The 18,318-nt window shown below is 38.1% G+C and overlaps 1 protein-coding gene across 1 annotated transcript; it reads right to left on the reverse strand.

Annotated features, from left to right (window-relative positions):
• Nucleotides 1–3,818: 3,818 nt before the first annotated feature.
• LOC144956083 (leucine carboxyl methyltransferase 1-like) lies at nucleotides 3,819–18,205 on the reverse strand. Its single transcript, XM_078886417.1, has 6 exons — nucleotides 17,914–18,205; nucleotides 14,701–14,884; nucleotides 13,372–13,613; nucleotides 7,575–7,684; nucleotides 6,091–6,174; nucleotides 3,819–4,245 (listed from the first exon to the last, which is right to left on the reverse strand). The coding sequence occupies exons 1-6, from the start codon at nucleotides 18,103–18,105 to the stop codon at nucleotides 4,122–4,124; spliced, it is 936 nt and encodes a 311-aa protein (XP_078742543.1). The 5' UTR covers nucleotides 18,106–18,205; the 3' UTR covers nucleotides 3,819–4,121.
• Nucleotides 18,206–18,318: the final 113 nt, after the last annotated feature.

Genomic DNA, 18,318 nt, shown 5'->3' on the forward strand with positions numbered 1-18,318 from the left:
GTGGGAGGAGGAGGAATTTTATCTAACTCGCAGCGTCCGAATTACCTGTTTTTGTTTGTTTAAAGGGTTTTACAGCGCTTGTGACAAATCTATGTCATATCAGCGCCAGTAAAAAGGAAGAAAATTGGATAGTAAAAAACATTCTAGATTTACAATTGAAATGACATAAGAAAAAGTAAGACAAAGGGGAATGGTTTAAATAGGGAACAGATGTAGATTCCAGGAGCACACTATCAGTGTACTCAGTTCAGATCACCTAAAAGTCTCATCCAGACACACGCACAAGAACCCTCTAAGAGGAATACACTACAATGTTTTGTTTGTTTTGTCAATGTTAATAAAAATTGGTCCCGCGGGCCTTACCACGCCCACTTTGTCAGCCATCTTGGAAACCTCTCAATAACGACACCTCCGGATAACGACATAAAAACTCGGTCCCGTGGCATGTCGTTATCGGGAGGTTCCACTGTATTAAAATATTGGTGTGGAATCCAAGAAGGACATGTGCTGAGCATAAGAGGTGGTGGATTTTCCTTCTGCTGGCCTCATCATAGGCCTTGAAACAACTATCTCTCCATTCTTCTAATAACCGACTGCTCTTCTTTTCGTTCACTGCCCTGTCATTCATAAAATATTCTAATTTCTTGACTAATCCCATAACTCCTGCACTTCCTGAAATCTCCAGAATTTTTACTTTTTTCCTAGTTTAGTTGTCCCATCTTTATGAATCCCAAAATGATCACTCTCCTTTACTTTGTCCGCAATAAATCTCTTCGCCAACACAATCCCTTCATCAATCATACTCTTGACAAGTCGTTTTAGTGGGCACATCCACAAAATTTGTCCCACATAACTTTCCAATTACTGTCATCACCTGTCCCATCTTCCCTGTTGCCACCTCTAATTCTGCCATTTCAAAGATACAAAACTTGACATCATCAATATATTCTCCATTCTTTGTCTCCATTATCTTCACTGAAGTTCTCTCTGACCCATCTTCCATACTTGGTGTCCCTGTCATCTCCTGGTGCCTTCTTCTGTGCTATATTATCTTTCTGCTCAATATCCTATTTCTCGTCCTTACAATCAATAATCTTTCGTTTGCCCTGCAAATTTCTCACTCTAAAATTGATGTCTTTTAACTCGCCTTCCAATTTGTTATTGATTGCTTTCAACTTTTCATTTTCCTTTCTCAACTTATTTACCTTCACCAGCTGTCTGTTCTTTTCTTCCCTCAGTTTCAATCTCAACACCACATTCCTCTTCTCTCGTCTCTTCACATTCGGTATGCTGTAATGCACTTCTCTCTGTTCTTGAGCCTCCATCTTCCCCTTGACAATTTCCAATCTTTTCTCCAGAGCCTTCAGTCTTCTTTCATGTCTTGCCACCTCACTCCTTAGGGCATTTTTTTTTCTTCATGGGTGACCTTTCATTTGTTCTGGAGTTAGGCCAGATTCATCCTTGAGAAAATGTATTACTGGCACTATCTATTTGTGGTTGGGATGGTGGTGATAGTGCTCTGATGATGGCTATATCTCTGAGTTCCTTATGACCATGACGATGAATTCTAAGTCCAAAAATGTTTTCAAATTATCTTTCCGAAGCTTTGATGCCTTCTCTGCTAACCTCTTAAGCCTTGTACAAAAAAGATTTGCTTGTGCTTGTAACCCTGTCCACTTTAAAAGCCAAACAGCAGATGTCATTACAGGCATAGATGTTGCATTAGCGTCCTTCAGCATCTGTAAGACAACGCCATTTGTTACAATGCTGGGGTTGCCATATTTTTCAATCAAATCTTGTCGCTCCATTAGGTTACCTTAAAATATGTAAATAAATAATTGAGCAACAATAAAAGTGTGTTACACACAAAGTCTTTAGTTAAACAAGCATGGAAATTTGCAAACATAAATACTTAATTATCAATGTGCAATAGATAGCTTGAATTCTATTTCTGGTAAGGGCTGGTGTTGTTTTTGGAAAATACTGATTCATCATAAAAAGCATAGCAAAATCAGCAATGGGGGAGAGAGAGAGAGAGAGAGAGAGAGAGAGAGAGAGAGAGAGAGAGAGAGAGAGAGAGAGAGAGAGAGAGAGAGAGAGAGAGAGAGAGAGAGAGAGAGAGAGAGAGAGAGAGAGACAGAGACAGAGAAAGAGAGAGAGAGTGAGAGAGAGAGAGAAAGAGAGAGAGTGAGAGAGAGAGAGAGAGAGAGAGAGAGAGAGAGAGAGAGAGAGAGAGAGAGAGAAAAAGAGTTTAAAGGGGGTGGGGGGGGGGGGAGGGAGGTCAAGAGATAGAGGGGAAAGAGAGGTAGAAGAGTGCAGGAGAAAGGTGTGTGTGTGTCAGAGAGAGAGAGAGAAAGAGATCAAGAAATGAGTATATAACACACACACACACACACAAACATAGATAGAGAGAGATATATAAAGAAATGTGTATATAACACACACACACACACACACGCATAGAGAGAGAGAGAGAGAGAGAGAGAGAGAGAGAGAGAGAGAGAGAGAGAGAGAGAGAGAGAGAGAGAGAGAGAGATAAAGAAATGAGTATATAACACAAACACACACACACAGATTGAGTATACAAACGAAAGAAATATACAAAGAAAAGAGAAATTGGACAAGTAAATTTCAAAGGGGACAAAGGTTACTGGTGGAACGTGACTTGGAACACAATAATTAAAGCCATGCTGAGATTGTAGACCAACTTGCAATCGAAAACTTTTAACAACATAATTTCTTAGATTCATGTAAATTAAACAGTCATATTATCAATTGTTTATTGAACCGAAATACGATGGCAGACGAGATAAACACCCCTCTGTCACAAAACAAAGGAAAAGAGACAGCCCAGACATTTTGACTAGTCGTGAACTTTGAAACAAAGTCAACCAATAAGAAAGCGCTTTGCCACGAGCCACTAAGCCGCCGTGTGTCACTGACACAGCCATTCGGTTTGTGTGCCACATTGCCTCATACTCATATTGTGAGTCGGCTGTAGGGGGCTAAATGGCTTTTTGTTTTTTTACGATTGAAGTGCAAATTACGATGATGTTTTGTATAATACGGAAAAAAACACTTATCATATTCAAATGGAATTTTACAAATGAAAAGAAGAAATGCACATATCTTACCTTGTCAGCGGCAAAACCTCCATACCAATTAGTTTTAGAAATATTTCACTCGAAAACACAAAAACGTATTTTTATTGAATTTCTAGTGACCGCACGACTTTTGCCTTTTGACACGACATTAAGTAACCTCTTCACTTGTCATCTGCCAAATTTCAATCATTTTCGTAATTAATTTTTTAAAATAGCATATACAAAACAGCTGCCTCCCATATTGGCGCGAATTTTGGAACTTCACGAGCCAAATCAAGGCCCAGGGATTTGCGTGAGATTGTCATTGCTACATTGCATATATATAATTATGATCAACTTCTACAATATTGTTTCGAGAATTTGCTCTCATCACTTCCTGATGAGAGCGAATGCTCGAAACAATATTGTAGAAGTTGATCATAATTGTTATACTTGAAATATTTTATAAATAGCTATCAAAAAGTTGAGCACTATTATTTCATGATTCTTCTTTTTATAATTTACATACTAATACATATATATATATATATATATAATATATATATATATAGTATTCAGAGCATCCTTTAATTTGTCAAATATTTTGTTTTCCACGTATATATATATATATATATATATATATATATATATATATATATATATATATATATATATATATATATATATATATATATATATATATATATATATATATAATTATATATATAGATATATATATAGTATTCAGAGCATCCTTTAATTTGTCAAATATTTTGTTTTCCACGTTTCATAATATTTAACAAAAGATGTGTCTAATCATGATGGCAGATGACAGATAGTGAGTTACTCTATCTTTTGAAGACACATTTATACTAAACTGTCAATACACTTCTATCCCAGAAAATACCAAATGAATTGAGGACACTCTCTCCGCCCTCGAATACAAATACTCAGAATTGAGTCGACTTCAAGTAAGATTCAGATTCAGATTCAGGTCTGTTGTTATGGGATGAAGGGTCATATTTGTCTTGCTCATGACTATGACAGGTTGATGGTGTGAAGGCCGACATCCAAGGTATCTTTGTAAGCCCAGACTAGACAATAATGGGACAGAAGCTGATCCAGCAACTCTCTCTCGTCAAGCATTTCCAGCCTCTCAATTCTGTGAATGAGATTGAAAGAAAAATTTATCAAAAAAACCCCAAAAACTTGAGCCTTTGTATAGCGCAATGTCCACTGAACGTCCTGAAAATGCTTTACAAGGGGTCCACAGCCAACAACAAAAGTTTACATTTTACACGTAGGACGAGACATGATGCTTGTTAGGCAATAATACCATTTTTTTTCAACAGAGACAACGCTGTTAACAGGCAGGTACTCATTGTACACCTGAGTATGGTGAGAGAATGTGAGTAAAGAGTCTTTTCCAAGGATTCAATTATGTACTGCTCAGAGCGGAACTCGAACCCAGGACTTTCCAATCTAAAAAAAAAAGGTGAGTGTCATACAATAAGACCACTTAGCTGTCAAATCATTAGTAACACACGGGAGGGGGGGGGGGGGAAGGGGGTGTGTGCTGGTGCTATGGATGTGTACTAATGAGTTACTCTACTCTAAGGAAGAGTTTCTTAGCTGAGTTTTCTGTTATTGACTATATCTATCAATTAATAAGTTATCCTCATTGGAGTACACTATTATGATTTTTATAACGTAAATAAAAAACAAAAATAAATATAACAGATTCAAAAAGAACAAAATACCAAATACGGAACGTTTTAGGCTCAAAATCCTTCTTAAGCCAACAACAAAAAATATAAATACATTCCTTAAAAACCCAGATAGACGGCAGAGAAAAAATATGTAATGTATTTTTATTGAAACAATCTGTGATTGGGTGTTCTATTCATTTTTGTTTATTACTTTTTACAGTCCACAGCTTCGTATCAGTAAAAATATTTATCTAACTTATTACATATCAGAGTAGCTTGTCCAAAGGTAGAACTACTTAGTTTAGAATTTTTCATAATATTGTTCTGCAGGCCTCCTTTGTCTTGTTTTCTGTCGCAGTAAATCATCATACATCACAATCACTAGGCACGTAAGAAGTAGTGAAATCAATTTCAATTGATGTCAATGTAAAGCACCTGGTGCCTGTTTAGACAGAGTAAAGCTCTATATTAAGCGCCCTATATTATTATTAATTTTTTAAAATATTTTTTTTTCTCCATTGGCTGGGTGAAATTAGTTCCAGGAAACCATGTTCGAGGTAAAAATTAGTTTGAGGAAAGAATTGAAAGCTAACAGTAACCTAGCATCTGCGTTTGTTGCCATTTTTTTGCCCAAAAGTTGCCACAAAAAAAAAAAAGACAAAATTTACCATTAATAGTCCACCTCTCATCAAACCCGGTTCACTCCCCACTGGAGTCCATATCAAGTGGTTCCGCGTTCACATCTCATTTCCTTGTATTGAACCCCACTGATGTCTACCCCCTATTCCTACAGTCTTGTGTTCGCTCTTCACTGGTATCCACCTTTCATATCCCTGGGTTCACTCCCCACACTTGTGTCCATATATGGTGGTCCTGTGTTCACTCCCCAGTAGTGACTATCTCTCATAGTTCCGGGTTCACTCCCCACTCTTGTCCATCCGGTTGCCCTGTCTTCACTCCCCAGTGATGTGCACCTCTCATAGCTCCAGATTCACTCCCCAATGGAGTCCATATCCGGTGGTGCTACACTTATTCACAAGTGGTGTCCAGCTCTCTTACTCTTAGCCTTTGGTTCACCTTCCACTGGTGTCTACCTCCTTTAGTCCAGAGTTCACTCCCCATTGATGTCCATATCCTTTGGTACAGTGTTCACTTTCCAGTGGTGTACACCTCCAATAGTCCCGGGTTCACTGCCCACTGGTGTCCACCTTCCATAGTCCGACTGGTGTCCATCTCAAAAAGTAAGCGTACATTCCTCTCATGTATGGACACGGATTACTATATATTGTGATACAAACCTCTGTAAGTCAGCTTGAGGCAAACATTTGTAAACAGTTGACATGTCCAAGGCATCACCATTCGTCCATCCATGCGTTAAAAACCTGGAAGAAAGATAAATACTGAGTATCATTAATTGCTGGACAAACGCTAACTAGCTAGAACTCGAAAAGTATTCATTATAAACAGCATTTCTTGATGTCAAAAGAAAGGATTCAAATTTGAACTCAAATAATCAAATAATCAACAAATCTGATATGGTCAAATCAAAGAGCCACCCAAAATTTGATTTTGTAAAAAAAACGATCATTTTACTCATTTACTTTAGAAAAGTAATGATGTTAAAAGACTTCATTATAAATCTTAAAACAGGAACTTAAAATGGTAATCGAGAAACTTGTGGCCGAAGATGATTATTCTCACATTACATCAATGAATTTATTCCACAAAGACCATTTGGCCAACAACTATTTTGATTGGCCTTAGTGCCAATAGGTCCTCGCATTCTGACACTGTATACAACCTGAATGCCTACAGGTTAACTGAGGGTGTGGCCTTTCTAAGCTAAAGTAGTTGACGTGTCATTAATCTGGTCAATTTAGAGATTGTTTCTAGATCATTTGATATTCCTCTATCTGAGCTGCCTGCATCTGGTTGATGTTCTGAAAGAAAGGATCTTTGTTGAGAAGTGCAGATAAGTTGTCAGAAGTGTGTGATGTAAATGATGTTGAGGGTACAGATGCATAGTGATGAGCGTCTGATGTAAATGCTAGTGGGGGTTTTGAACACTTTGAAATGAATCTGTTGTAGTTACAGACTTTGCTTCATTTTTCGATCCAGCAGAAAAAAATATTTATAGTGGCAGCAAATTAAACAATTTTTAATGTTCAGGGTGGGATCAATTTCTGTCCAAAGATGTTTTGTATCATTCACAATTAAAACCATATTTGTATGCATAGTTAAACAATTTTTATGCCTAATCATTCGTATTTTAAAACAACATCTGTAACACAAAGTAGTCGAGTGTTTGTCAGGAATCTATTTGGATAGGTTTATACTAAACATGAAAAATAATTTTCGTTATAAGTTTCACACAATATATGCTTCTTTCTTGATGATTTTTCATTTTTGTTTACTGCCAATGAACGACTACAACATATTCTGCGTAATTTGTTTACACATTAAGTATTGTACTCAAATGTACAGGCCATTTTCATGTGAAAATATCAGCCTTTAAAACACTGCACTTTTTTATCCATTGACAAAATTGTGATATTTTGATGGTATATTCTTAAAGTACTAAAGCACTAAATGACAGCTTTAAAGAGATTGTAGGTTAACTTTTTACTTTAAAAAATAAATTAAAAATTCACCCGACTTCTAAAAGCCTCACCACCACTTAGCTAAGAGGCAGTGTTTGTGGCCCAACATGCAATTGTGTAGTGTGTCTTGTGTTTTAATAGAGAAAAAATATCACGGATCTAAGAATGATAAAGGATCAAACCTGTCCAATTGTGACTCGAGAGATTGGCAAGCCTCAACACCAGATAACACACAATCTCTGGCCCGTAGATTTTCGATCATGATTTGACCAAAGGAATCCCTCATATTTACCTGAAAATGGAGAAAGAGACCAATGAAGATTAAATCTCATACAGTCGAATCCTGATTAAGCCATCACCTCTGGACCAGAAATATTGGTTGGCTTTAAGCAACATTATATTATCCATTATCAATGAAACACATTTAGATGAAGAAAAGAAAATTTGGGACCAACAGGAGGTGGTGACTTTATCCGTATTCCACTAAAATATAAAGATTCAAAGAGAGACTGGGTTGAATGAGTTTTTAAAAAAAAAAAGAAAAAAAAAAAACCATAACAAAACAAAGCAAATCACTCATGCGGCCATTTATCTAAAAAAGGAATTATTATGCGTTCTGACTGCATACAGCATGACATGGCATGGCACGGAACTCATCACCGGCTTGAAGTTAAGGTTTAACTTATAAAATATGTAGTCCTTCAGAGCCATTAAAGAAAATATCAATTGCTTGCTACCACATGGATAAGACGCTAGTCTATCACAAAGTACTTTCGACCAGATAAAACTGACCCAGCTATCCAATCACAGCTGGTTGGAAAGGGGAGCTGCAAGGTCTGGGCCGGACGTCCCGCTTGCTGAAAGGAAATTGATGTGCATTTCGAACCCAACACCTCTCATCTCCAGGTGCATTGATTGCCGCGTAATCCTGTCTGACAGAGATTATTGCATATGGCCTCTCATGCATTATTGTGTCCATAACAGCACCTTCCCGTGGTGTTCCCCGTTTCTACTGAGTTTGTTATGGGCGCGACCGAGTCCCCGGCGGTATAACCGGGCTAGGGAGTAGGTGGGACCCCTTCCTCTTAAGGTGCAGGAGACAGAACCCACCGATGAGTGGTACACGCTCTGCTCCTCACCCACCCACCTCACACTCATTCTGTAGTGTGGTGTCCTCTGTATGTCCTTACTTTTCTTAATCTACCCCTATAGCTCATACTTGTTTCCTAGTGCTGTAACTTTAACACTTCTATACTCCCTCTTTGGTCGACCTGTGGCCCATGTCTTCTGTATGACTATCTGTGATTGATTGTAATCATGTATCCTTCTTAAAAAATTGAGATTTTTAGGGGAAAGGGCTGGTATCCCTTTGTTTTAGGCCCACAGAATCTCTCATCGACACAAATGACCCAGGACGTGACGATCCTCTGTTTATGAAATATGGCCCTTTAAGCAGAAAGAATAACTGAAATAGATAACTGCAAGCCAGGAAACAGTAGGTGGCGGGGAATGGGCGACCGTCAATCATGAAAGAGACTGTGGGAAAGACAAAATGAAGGCTACTTGACTAGACCCTATAAAAATTAATTATATGAGGAACATGCATCTGCAGCTCAACTCCTGATGTTATGCAGCTGACAAGGAATACAGGTTAGGGTGGGAAGACAGACCAGAGACTCCCCAGCATGCCATGACAAACAAAAGGAAAGCATACGAGCTCGGACGTCGCCTCGAAAAAGGTCCGCGTCAGACAGTGAGTACCCAGGCTGATCTGCGCGAAAAGTCAGCTACTGGGACAAAGAAATTCCACAAACATTTGAATATTTTACAAATTAACATTTGTGGAATCAGGAATAAAAAGACAGAGCTGAAGAAATTATTAAATGAAAAGGAAGTTCACATTGCTTTACTTCAGGAAACCCTGTATAAAAATAGCGATCCATATATTGCTGGTTATACATACTATACCTGCAAATGTGACGACTGCCGTGGTGTTATTACTTATATAAGAAATGACATCACGGGAGATGTTACTTCTAAACCATCACAGAACTCAACTGATGTACAGAAAGTCACCTTATGGCACCTAAATAAGAAATTTACCATTTACAACATTTACAACCCTCCACGGTGTACTATAAACCTAACAGATCAAAACAGTTCCCAATACAACAACACAATAATTGCTGGTGACTTCAATGGCCACTCTCCACTATGGGGATACAAAAATTTAAACAACACAGGAAAAGAACTAGAAAAGCTTTGCAATACAACCAACCTCACCATTTTACAAAATGCAGACTCAGTCCCGACCCTTCTTCACAGAGCTCATATGTCCCTGAGTCATCCCGATCTAACCATCATCTCCTCTGACCTTCTGAATTCTTGTCACATTAAAGTCCTGGATGAAATAGGCAGTGACCATAAACCAATTTTAACACAAATAACAGTTCAAACACAGAAGAAAACATTTGAGCAGAAATCCAAATGGAATTTCAAGAAAGCAAACTGGGATGTTTTCACAGCAACATTAGATGACCAGCTTCCAAAAATTACAGATACATCAAGTGTAGAACATTTAAACGAAGCCCTCACCAAAGCCATTCTTGCAGCTGCAAAAGCAGGAATTCCAAGAGGTAGTCGACAGAATTACAAACCCTTCTGGAGCAAAGAAATTGAAAAAGCAGTAAATGCAAGAAAGGAAACAAGGAAAAACTTAGAGGAAAACAAAACCATTAAAAACAAGATTGAGTACAATAAAGCATCGGCAATTGTCAAAAGAACTATTAACAACGCTAAAAGAAAGAAATGGGCAGACACATGCGCTAATATTGACCTCAATCAAAATGGGAAAAAAGCATGGGCCTTACTTAATAATCTTAACAATGAAACCCCGAAAACCAACCCAAAGCCCATGAAAACTACAGAAGGAACAATCGTAGATGACCAAAAAAAAGCCATGATCTTCAACAAACATTTTGCTTCAGTAAACAAGGCATCAAAAAGAAGTGAAAAGGACAAAAAATTGATTAAAGACCTTAAACATCAAGAAAAGGCCCCAAAAGCTATCTCATATCTGTTCAAAGAGGGCTTTACCATGTCAGAACTTCACAGAGCTATGAAAAAACTCAAGTTAAGGAAATCCCCTGGACCAGATAAGATACACAATGAAATGCTCCTGCATCTTAGCGTGAGAGGTAAACAGATGCTTCTCAAACTTATAAATCTAACATGGGAGACAGGAATAGTACCAAGGGGATGGAAAAATGCTATTATAATTCCAATCTTAAAGAAAGATAAACCACCCGACGAAACGAAAAGTTACCGACCAATATCTCTCACCTCATGTGTTGGAAAGATCGTGGAGAGAATGGTAAATAACCGATTATACTGGTGGCTGGAGACATGTGGCCTACTAAATAAATATCAGGCAGGCTTTAGGATAGGGCAAAGAACAGAAGATCAATTGTTTAGATTAAGTCAAAAAATAATTGATGGCTTTCAAGATGGAAAACATACAGTCGCGGTTTTTGTTGATCTCCAACAGGCCTATGACAAAGTATGGAGGAAAGGGTTGTTATCAAAAATGATGGACTACGGAATTGATGGAAATCTCTACTTCTGGATTAAACAATTTCTCAGTAACAGAACAATCCAAACAAAAATTAATAACGGACTGTCAAACAGAGAAGTATTAGAGGAAGGTCTCCCACAAGGATCCTGCCTCAGCTGTACTCTCTTTCTTATTTTTATAAATGATCTACCAGAAGTATTACAGACAGAAAAGGCCCTATATGCTGACGATTTAGTTATGTGGTATACTACAAAGCACCTACCAATAGCCTCCAATAGAATAAATGAAGATTTAGAAAGCTTAAACACCTTCTGTGATAAATGGAAATTAAAAGTAAATTGCAATAAAACAGTCTACTCTATATTTACTAAGAGCCATCCTGTTTCCAAGAAAGAAATAACACTCTCCATCCAAGGCCATCGGCTCGCGAAAGAAGAAAACCCCACATATTTGGGCATACAGTTAGACAGACAACTATCTCTGAACAAACACACTCAGAATGTAAAATCAAAGCCACAAGGAGACTCCAGTTACTAAAACGACTAGCCAGTACTAATTGGGGAGCAGACAAAAACTCGCTTCGACAACTCTATTTAGGCTATGTGCGTTCCGTCATGGACTACAATTTAGCCCTCCAAAATGTAGGTAGTAAAAACACACACAAAACCTTGGACAGAGTACAAAACCAAGCCCTTCGCTTCATCTCCGGTGCCCTGAGATCGACACCCACAGCAGCATGTGAAATACATACTGATGTGGAACCACTTGGACTTCGCAGAGAATCAGCAGTGCTTGAAATGGTTGAAAGATACAAACGAAAAGAGGAAAACCATCCAAACAGAATTCTGGCAGAGAAATGGAAACCAAGAACAAGATTAAAACAAAAATCCCTGCTACACATTGCTAACAACTTGAATGAAAGACACAGACTCCCAGAAAACAGAGAAAAATCTATTTTAATCAGTCAAAAACCTCCATACGCCGAACTAAAACTTCCAAAAATAAAGACTAACCTCATAGAAGAAACAACAAGAAATAAAAACAAATCAGATATACAAACATTAGCAATGAAGACAATACAAGAATACCCAGACAACTGGATACATGTTTACACAGATGGATCTGCCCACAAAGGAACTAAAAATGCTGGGTATGGGTTTGTAGTAGAATACCCAGATAAAACCTGTGATAAAATCCACAATCTTGCGGAAGCTCCTGCTCAAACTACGAGGCAGAGGCAGTTGCAATAGAAGCCTCACTGCGACACTCTCTTCTGTTTTCCAGCTAAACCCTTCAAAACTTCAAAACACTGTCATCTTCACAGACTCCAAATCGGTTCTCCAAGCTCTCGATTTAGATAAACTCTCCTCAACGTTCAATAGTTTAAGATCTCAACTAGATGAATTCCTTACAACACACAGAGTAGACTTATCTCTCCAGTGGATACCGGGACATTCAAATATACCAGGAAATGACAATGCAGACAGACTAGCCAGACTCGGATCAACACTTTTACAACCATCATTCCCAGTATCCTTAGACACAGCGAAACAAATAATCAAAACAAATACGAGAGAAGAATGGATGAACAGTTGGGCAATGAGCACCACGGGTAGATGTATGTTTTCCCATATGACCACTCCTGTAAAGACTGATTGCCTAAATAAGCTCAGAAGACACCAGCAAAGCATCATCTTTCAAGTAAGAACACAACACATACCGCTCAACAACCATTTAAGCAAAATTACAAAAGACACATCCCTTTCCTGCCCCCTATGTCAACACCCCAATGAAACAGTAGCACACCACTTGCTTGAATGTCAACCTCTTGAAGATCTGAGATGCACATTCCTCCCACCAAATCCAAGCATCAGTAACACACTTTATAGTCACCTGGAACAACTACAAAAGACGTCTAACTTCTACGTCATGGCACAAGACCGAAGGGCTAGAGCTCAGGTGGTCGCTGGTTCGGATAAGTAAGTAAGTAAGTAAGCTGGTTGGAAAGGGGGGTCAGATAAAAATCTCGACTGCACCGGGATCGATCTCGGTCCCTTTGCTTGTGAAGTGAGTGGCTCTACCAACTCTACCACCTTCAAATAGCAAAAATCTTGACAGCACCAGGGATCGATCTTGATCCCTTTGCTTGTGAAGTGAGTGGCTCTACCAACTCTACCACCTTCAAATAGCAAAAATCTTGACAGCACCAGGGATCGATCCCTTTGCTTGTGAAGTGAGTGGCTCTACCAACTCTACCACCTTCAAATAGCAAAAATCTTGACAGCACCAGGGATCGATCTTGATCCCTTTGCTTGTGAAGTGAGTGCTCTACCAACTGAGCTATTGGGACCGCCATGTGTTCAATAGACTAATGAGAACATTTCTTTCATCTACACCCTTCTCACCTGTTCATAATTTACATAAAAAGCAGTTGGAAAATTGTCAGCGATCCACTTGACAATCTTGTTGGTGGATTCAACGTCGATGTAGACTAAGACGCATTCTGATAAAAACAGAGTGGGGAGAGCTCGGTCCATGTGGCAGGACTCTAGTTTAGATTCCAAATTTGACAGCTGTTTCAAATTGGAGGAGACGAGATGGTAGACGGCTGAATGCAGCTCCGATTTGTTGAGTACAATATCGCTATCTGTTGATGAAAATTACTTTAATTTCAAATTCAAAAGCAAGTAATTCAAGTAAAAAAGAAGAAGAAAAAAAAAAAGAGCCATCAAGCCAATGAATCTGGAGTTGATCCTGATTTTTATTGCATGAAACGGACAATACCAATTGCTTGCTACCCTTTGGATAGGATGCTTGTCTATCGCAAAGTACTTTCCATCAGATTTAACAGATCCAGCTACCCAATCACTGCTGGGTTGTTAGAAGGGGGCAGAAAAAAATCCCTACCACCCAGAATCAATCTAAGTCCCTTTGCATGTGAAACCAGTACTCTACCAGATGAGTTATTTGGACCCCCTGTTCAAGTAAAACAAACACAAACATTATATTCCGATAAGCACTTTTTTTTCTTTTAACGAGGCCAAAATTATTCAAAAAGTGAAGTCAAAGAAATATTTTAAAACCCTGATTAATTGTGATCCAATCTTCCATATGATATTAATGAGCCAAAGTCCATAAATATTACCCTCAAGATCACAGAAGTTACGTAATTTTGTCATGTTATCATTTGTAACTGTGATCACTTCATTTATAAGAACATTCATTTAATTAAAAATTTCATCTTTCTATATTCACATCATCTTACACCAACTTGTCATTTGTTCTTTTTAAAAAAAAAGTAACTAGTAAATTCTGGGGGCCTTATTTATCACATCTTTATTTCATGAATGTAGTCGAGTTATCTCTTGCACGCTCATTAGACCATGACAGGAAGGTCTAGGATTCCAGTGCTGTTCTGAGAGGTACATAGTTGAGTCCTTAGAAAAGGCTCTTTACTCATATTCTCTCACCATACTCAGGTGTAAAATTCGTACCTGGCCTTTGACAGCTTTGTCCTTGTCGGAAAAAATTGCTTAAGTGTTGCTGTTAGATAAGGACCCATTGTAAAGCACTTTTTAAAGTGGATATCGTGCTCTATAAACAATTGTTTTTAAAATATTTTTATTCCAAAAGATTCAAAATTCCACTGCAGGGGAGTGGAATAACCATTTAGAGTTACAAAATTCAAGCACAATTACTAAGACCTTGATTTTTTAAAAAAATGGGTGCCATACCCTCATCTGAGATTCCATCTAGAAGACGTTGCTTTGACTTGATAAAATGACATTTTCGTGTTGTGACCTGCTCAAAGTCAACTTCCACATAACATTTTGGTGCCAGCCCTTCCTCCTTTAATTTCCAGAAGAGCGTATCGAAACCAGCTCCAAGGCTCACTATCTGACATTGCCCTTTAGTTAACTGAAATTGAGACATAGAATTATGTTTTTAGAAAAAAAAAAAAGCATAATTAAAAACAAATTCTTAACATATCCCATGGTGAAATGTCTTTAAGGGTCTGTCATGAATAAACACCAAGACAACTAGTCATTGGATGCAGAATTGTCAGCGGCTTTGTGGTCTAGTGGTTTGACAACCGCCTTCGGATCCGAATGTCCCGGGGTCGAGTCCAGAGCAGTGCATAGTTGAGTCCACGGAAAAGGCTCTTTACCCAATTCTCTTGGGGGTAAAATGAGTACCGGACCGTTAACAGCATTGTCTCTGTCCGTAAAAAAGTAATATCACCTAACAGGTGCCATGTCTCGTTCTACATGTTAAGTGTTGCTGTTGGGTAGGGACCCCTTGTAAAGCACTTTGAGCATGTTTAGTGGATATTGCGCTGTATAAAAGCTTATGTTTTTGTTTTAAAAAAATTTAAGTTCATTACTATTATCCAGTAATTGTTCCTTTATTTTCTGAATTATGATTAAGCGTAGTCATATTAAAGCTGATTACGCGTTAGAAAAGCAATTGTCAAAGTCATTGTCTAGTTCATTCATATCACAAGTTGACAAGAAGGGTTAAACTTGTCAATAAAAAAAAGTGGAATTTGAGCATGACAGATCACAGCATCTGTAAACTGACAATATCCCTAAAAATTACGTCAACCATACAAAGAAACAGTCACCGAACCGAAATTCAATGAAGTAATCGCTGGATTCTATCATGCAAGCCGTGCATTACTGTCAGCACGTTAGAACTTGGTTACCAAATTTTATCGATATCATAAAAAGAATCTCCCATGAGTGTCGGATTTTGGCACACTCAGATTCTAGGGCGCTTTTGGGCATCTCCACAGATTATGCTAGAATCCAGCGAGCTGTAGAATAGGTTCAAACAATGGGATAATTTGTTTCTTTGAGAACTACAAACAAAACATTGACTTTTCACCTCCTTTTATTTTACTTTTGTGATTACTTATTACTGGTAGGCTGCGGCTATTCAGACTCGAGTCTGAATAGTCTCCTGTGGCTATTTGGACTCAAATTCTGATGCGCATGTGCAATCAACAGACTATTCAGACTCAGTCAGCAGAATAGTCTTACATGGCAATACAGCTTGTGTTTAAAAAAAAAAATTATTACTAATTTAACGAAGTGGCAATTCGGACCTGAGTCTGAATTGCTTCCCGTGGCAATTCGGACTCCTACCACATTGCCCCTGCACAATCACAGGAAGTGTTGGAAGTGGAAGCTGGGTTGAAAGTGAAGCGTGGTAGGTAGGGGGAAGCTGCTCGTTGTCAGTCGGTAGGAGGGCAAGTGACGAGCAAGTCACGTTTTAGAACTCCCGAAGATGACTAACCTTCAAAAGCGGTGATCTATTATTCCCCTTTGTCTTCCTTTTTCTTGGGTACTTTTTAATTTTAATTCTAGAACTTTTTACTATCCAATTTCTCCCTTTTTACTGGCACTGATAAAACCTAAATGTGTTGCAAGCGACTTAAAAACAAAACAAAACATAGATCTAAATATTTGTGGTCTTTAGGAGATTACAATTGTAGTCGCTATTGTTAATGTTAACAATCAATTTGCCCTCGCATAGATAAAAGAGTGTCTTTGTGTAATGATTGGAAGATTTATATGATTTGCCATGAGCGTGTTGCAAAAGATACATGCATGACATATCTACATTATATATTTTGCCATTTGCGGCGGCGAAAAAGTGCGGGGAAAGGAAAATAATATGACTTTGGGCATTGAGCGTTTTATTTAATAGGCAGTATGGGTCGGGCTTTGACAAAAGGCAGTATCTTAATTCTTTTTTTAATTAAAAAAATATGCTGTTTTATTTCTAAACATAAAAATAGAGGCGATTCTTGGCAGTAAACCATGCAATAGAGCCACTGGGGTACGGACAGAGTACCATCTGATACTAATATTATTAGATAATACTGGACTAGGTGCCTATTAATAAAATAAGCACTGGTTGAATACATAGAGAAAATTAATGACCAACTGGTAATGGGATTGGGGGGTAACCAGCGACTTCTCAAGTAGACGATGGGGATAACCATGAACATCTCCACAACCCACAAACGACCGAGGCGCTGGATGCAGGGGAGAACATGGTGATACGATATCAGAGAGAAAAAACCGCCGGCTCTTGGGTTGTGGAAATTGTTGTTGGGGGGGGGGGGGGAATGTGTGTGTGTGTGTGTTCTTTTTTATTTTCTATTAATTAAAAGAGGGTAATTATTTGCAATTGTTTCAGTGAGATATTAAGGATAAATCCAAAAGTGATAGAGCAAATTGTTTCTTACGTCTAGCCGAGTTTTTGATTATGTAACAGTTGCGACATATTATGTAATAATGTGTTAATTTGAAATGTTTATCTTCCTCTTTATCAATGTAAATGCATTGTCCTCGATAAGACGAACATTTTGGTATACAATATATGATAAGAACTCCATATTGACTGTTTTAACCATTTTTTATTAACATCACGCGATTTCGGTCACAACTTTGCAATGGTAATTTTGGGGTAAAAATCGGTCTGAAATTTCAGACTTTGAACTGCCGTAACTAAATTTTTAATCAAGATAGAAACAAAATTTCAAACTGTTTTGTAATCTGTGTTGCCAGCTCTTTCATATGACATTGGTTTCAAGTGTGTGAGGTACATTTAGAATTTCTATTAATATTAAACTCCCTAATATATGGGCAAAACAAGTTCTTCCGACCTCTTCTTCTATTTCTATATCAGATTTCCACCCCCTGCCCGGTCCCCCTTCCCGCCGTGTCTGCACATTCATATTGGACTTTAAGTCTGAATAGCCATTGGAGAATATTCAGACTCGAGTCCGAATTGCCACTTCGTTACTGACTGATGCCAAGTTAATGTTAATGAAGGCTAGTAGACACTGACTCAATGACACCATGACAATGCACGGCATTACTAACTTTTACAAATCTTTACTATGTTGTGATCTTTATTTGGGGAGTGGAGGTTACCTTGATAAATTTCTCAACCAGGATATGGATTGATTTAACTCGTGCGTAATAACCGCGATTTATCTCTGGTGCCTTCTTTGCAACTCTTGGGACAAAGTTGCTGATGAAAGGATCTTTCCAGTATCCCTTCTCGACAGCAAATCGTTTACACGATGCAGCATCATCATTTGTTCCAATGATAGCATCATCCATTTTTCATTTAGACAAAATGAAGTTATTATTTGAACATATTTTTACACTAGAGCAATTTATCCAAAATCTCAAAGCTCCATAGAGACCCGTCTGATTTACTTTCGGTTTCGTTTGTTGTTCTTGTTTACAAATTACATAAAAAGTTTAACTCAGAAATTTAACAGATATACCTAGAGTAGTCTTTTCAAAGTAAGAAAGGAAATTGTGCATAGT

This window comes from Berghia stephanieae, chromosome 10 (assembly GCF_034508935.2).
Source record: "Berghia stephanieae isolate SIO BIC M18660-M18661 chromosome 10, UCSD_Bste_1.3, whole genome shotgun sequence".
Classification (NCBI taxonomy): Eukaryota; Metazoa; Mollusca; class Gastropoda; order Nudibranchia; family Aeolidiidae; genus Berghia; species Berghia stephanieae.

Coding starts and splice junctions, on each gene's coding strand:
- LOC144956083 (XM_078886417.1), bottom strand. CDS start 18,105: ATGGATGATGCTATCATTGGAACAAATGATGATGCTGCATCGTGTAAA. Junction 6,175..7,574: donor CTCGAGTCACAATTGGACAG/GTTTGATCCTTT, acceptor TCTTTCTTCCAG/GTTTTTAACGCATGGATGGA. Junction 4,246..6,090: donor CCTCAAGCTGACTTACAGAG/GTTTGTATCACA, acceptor TCTCATTCACAG/AATTGAGAGGCTGGAAATGC.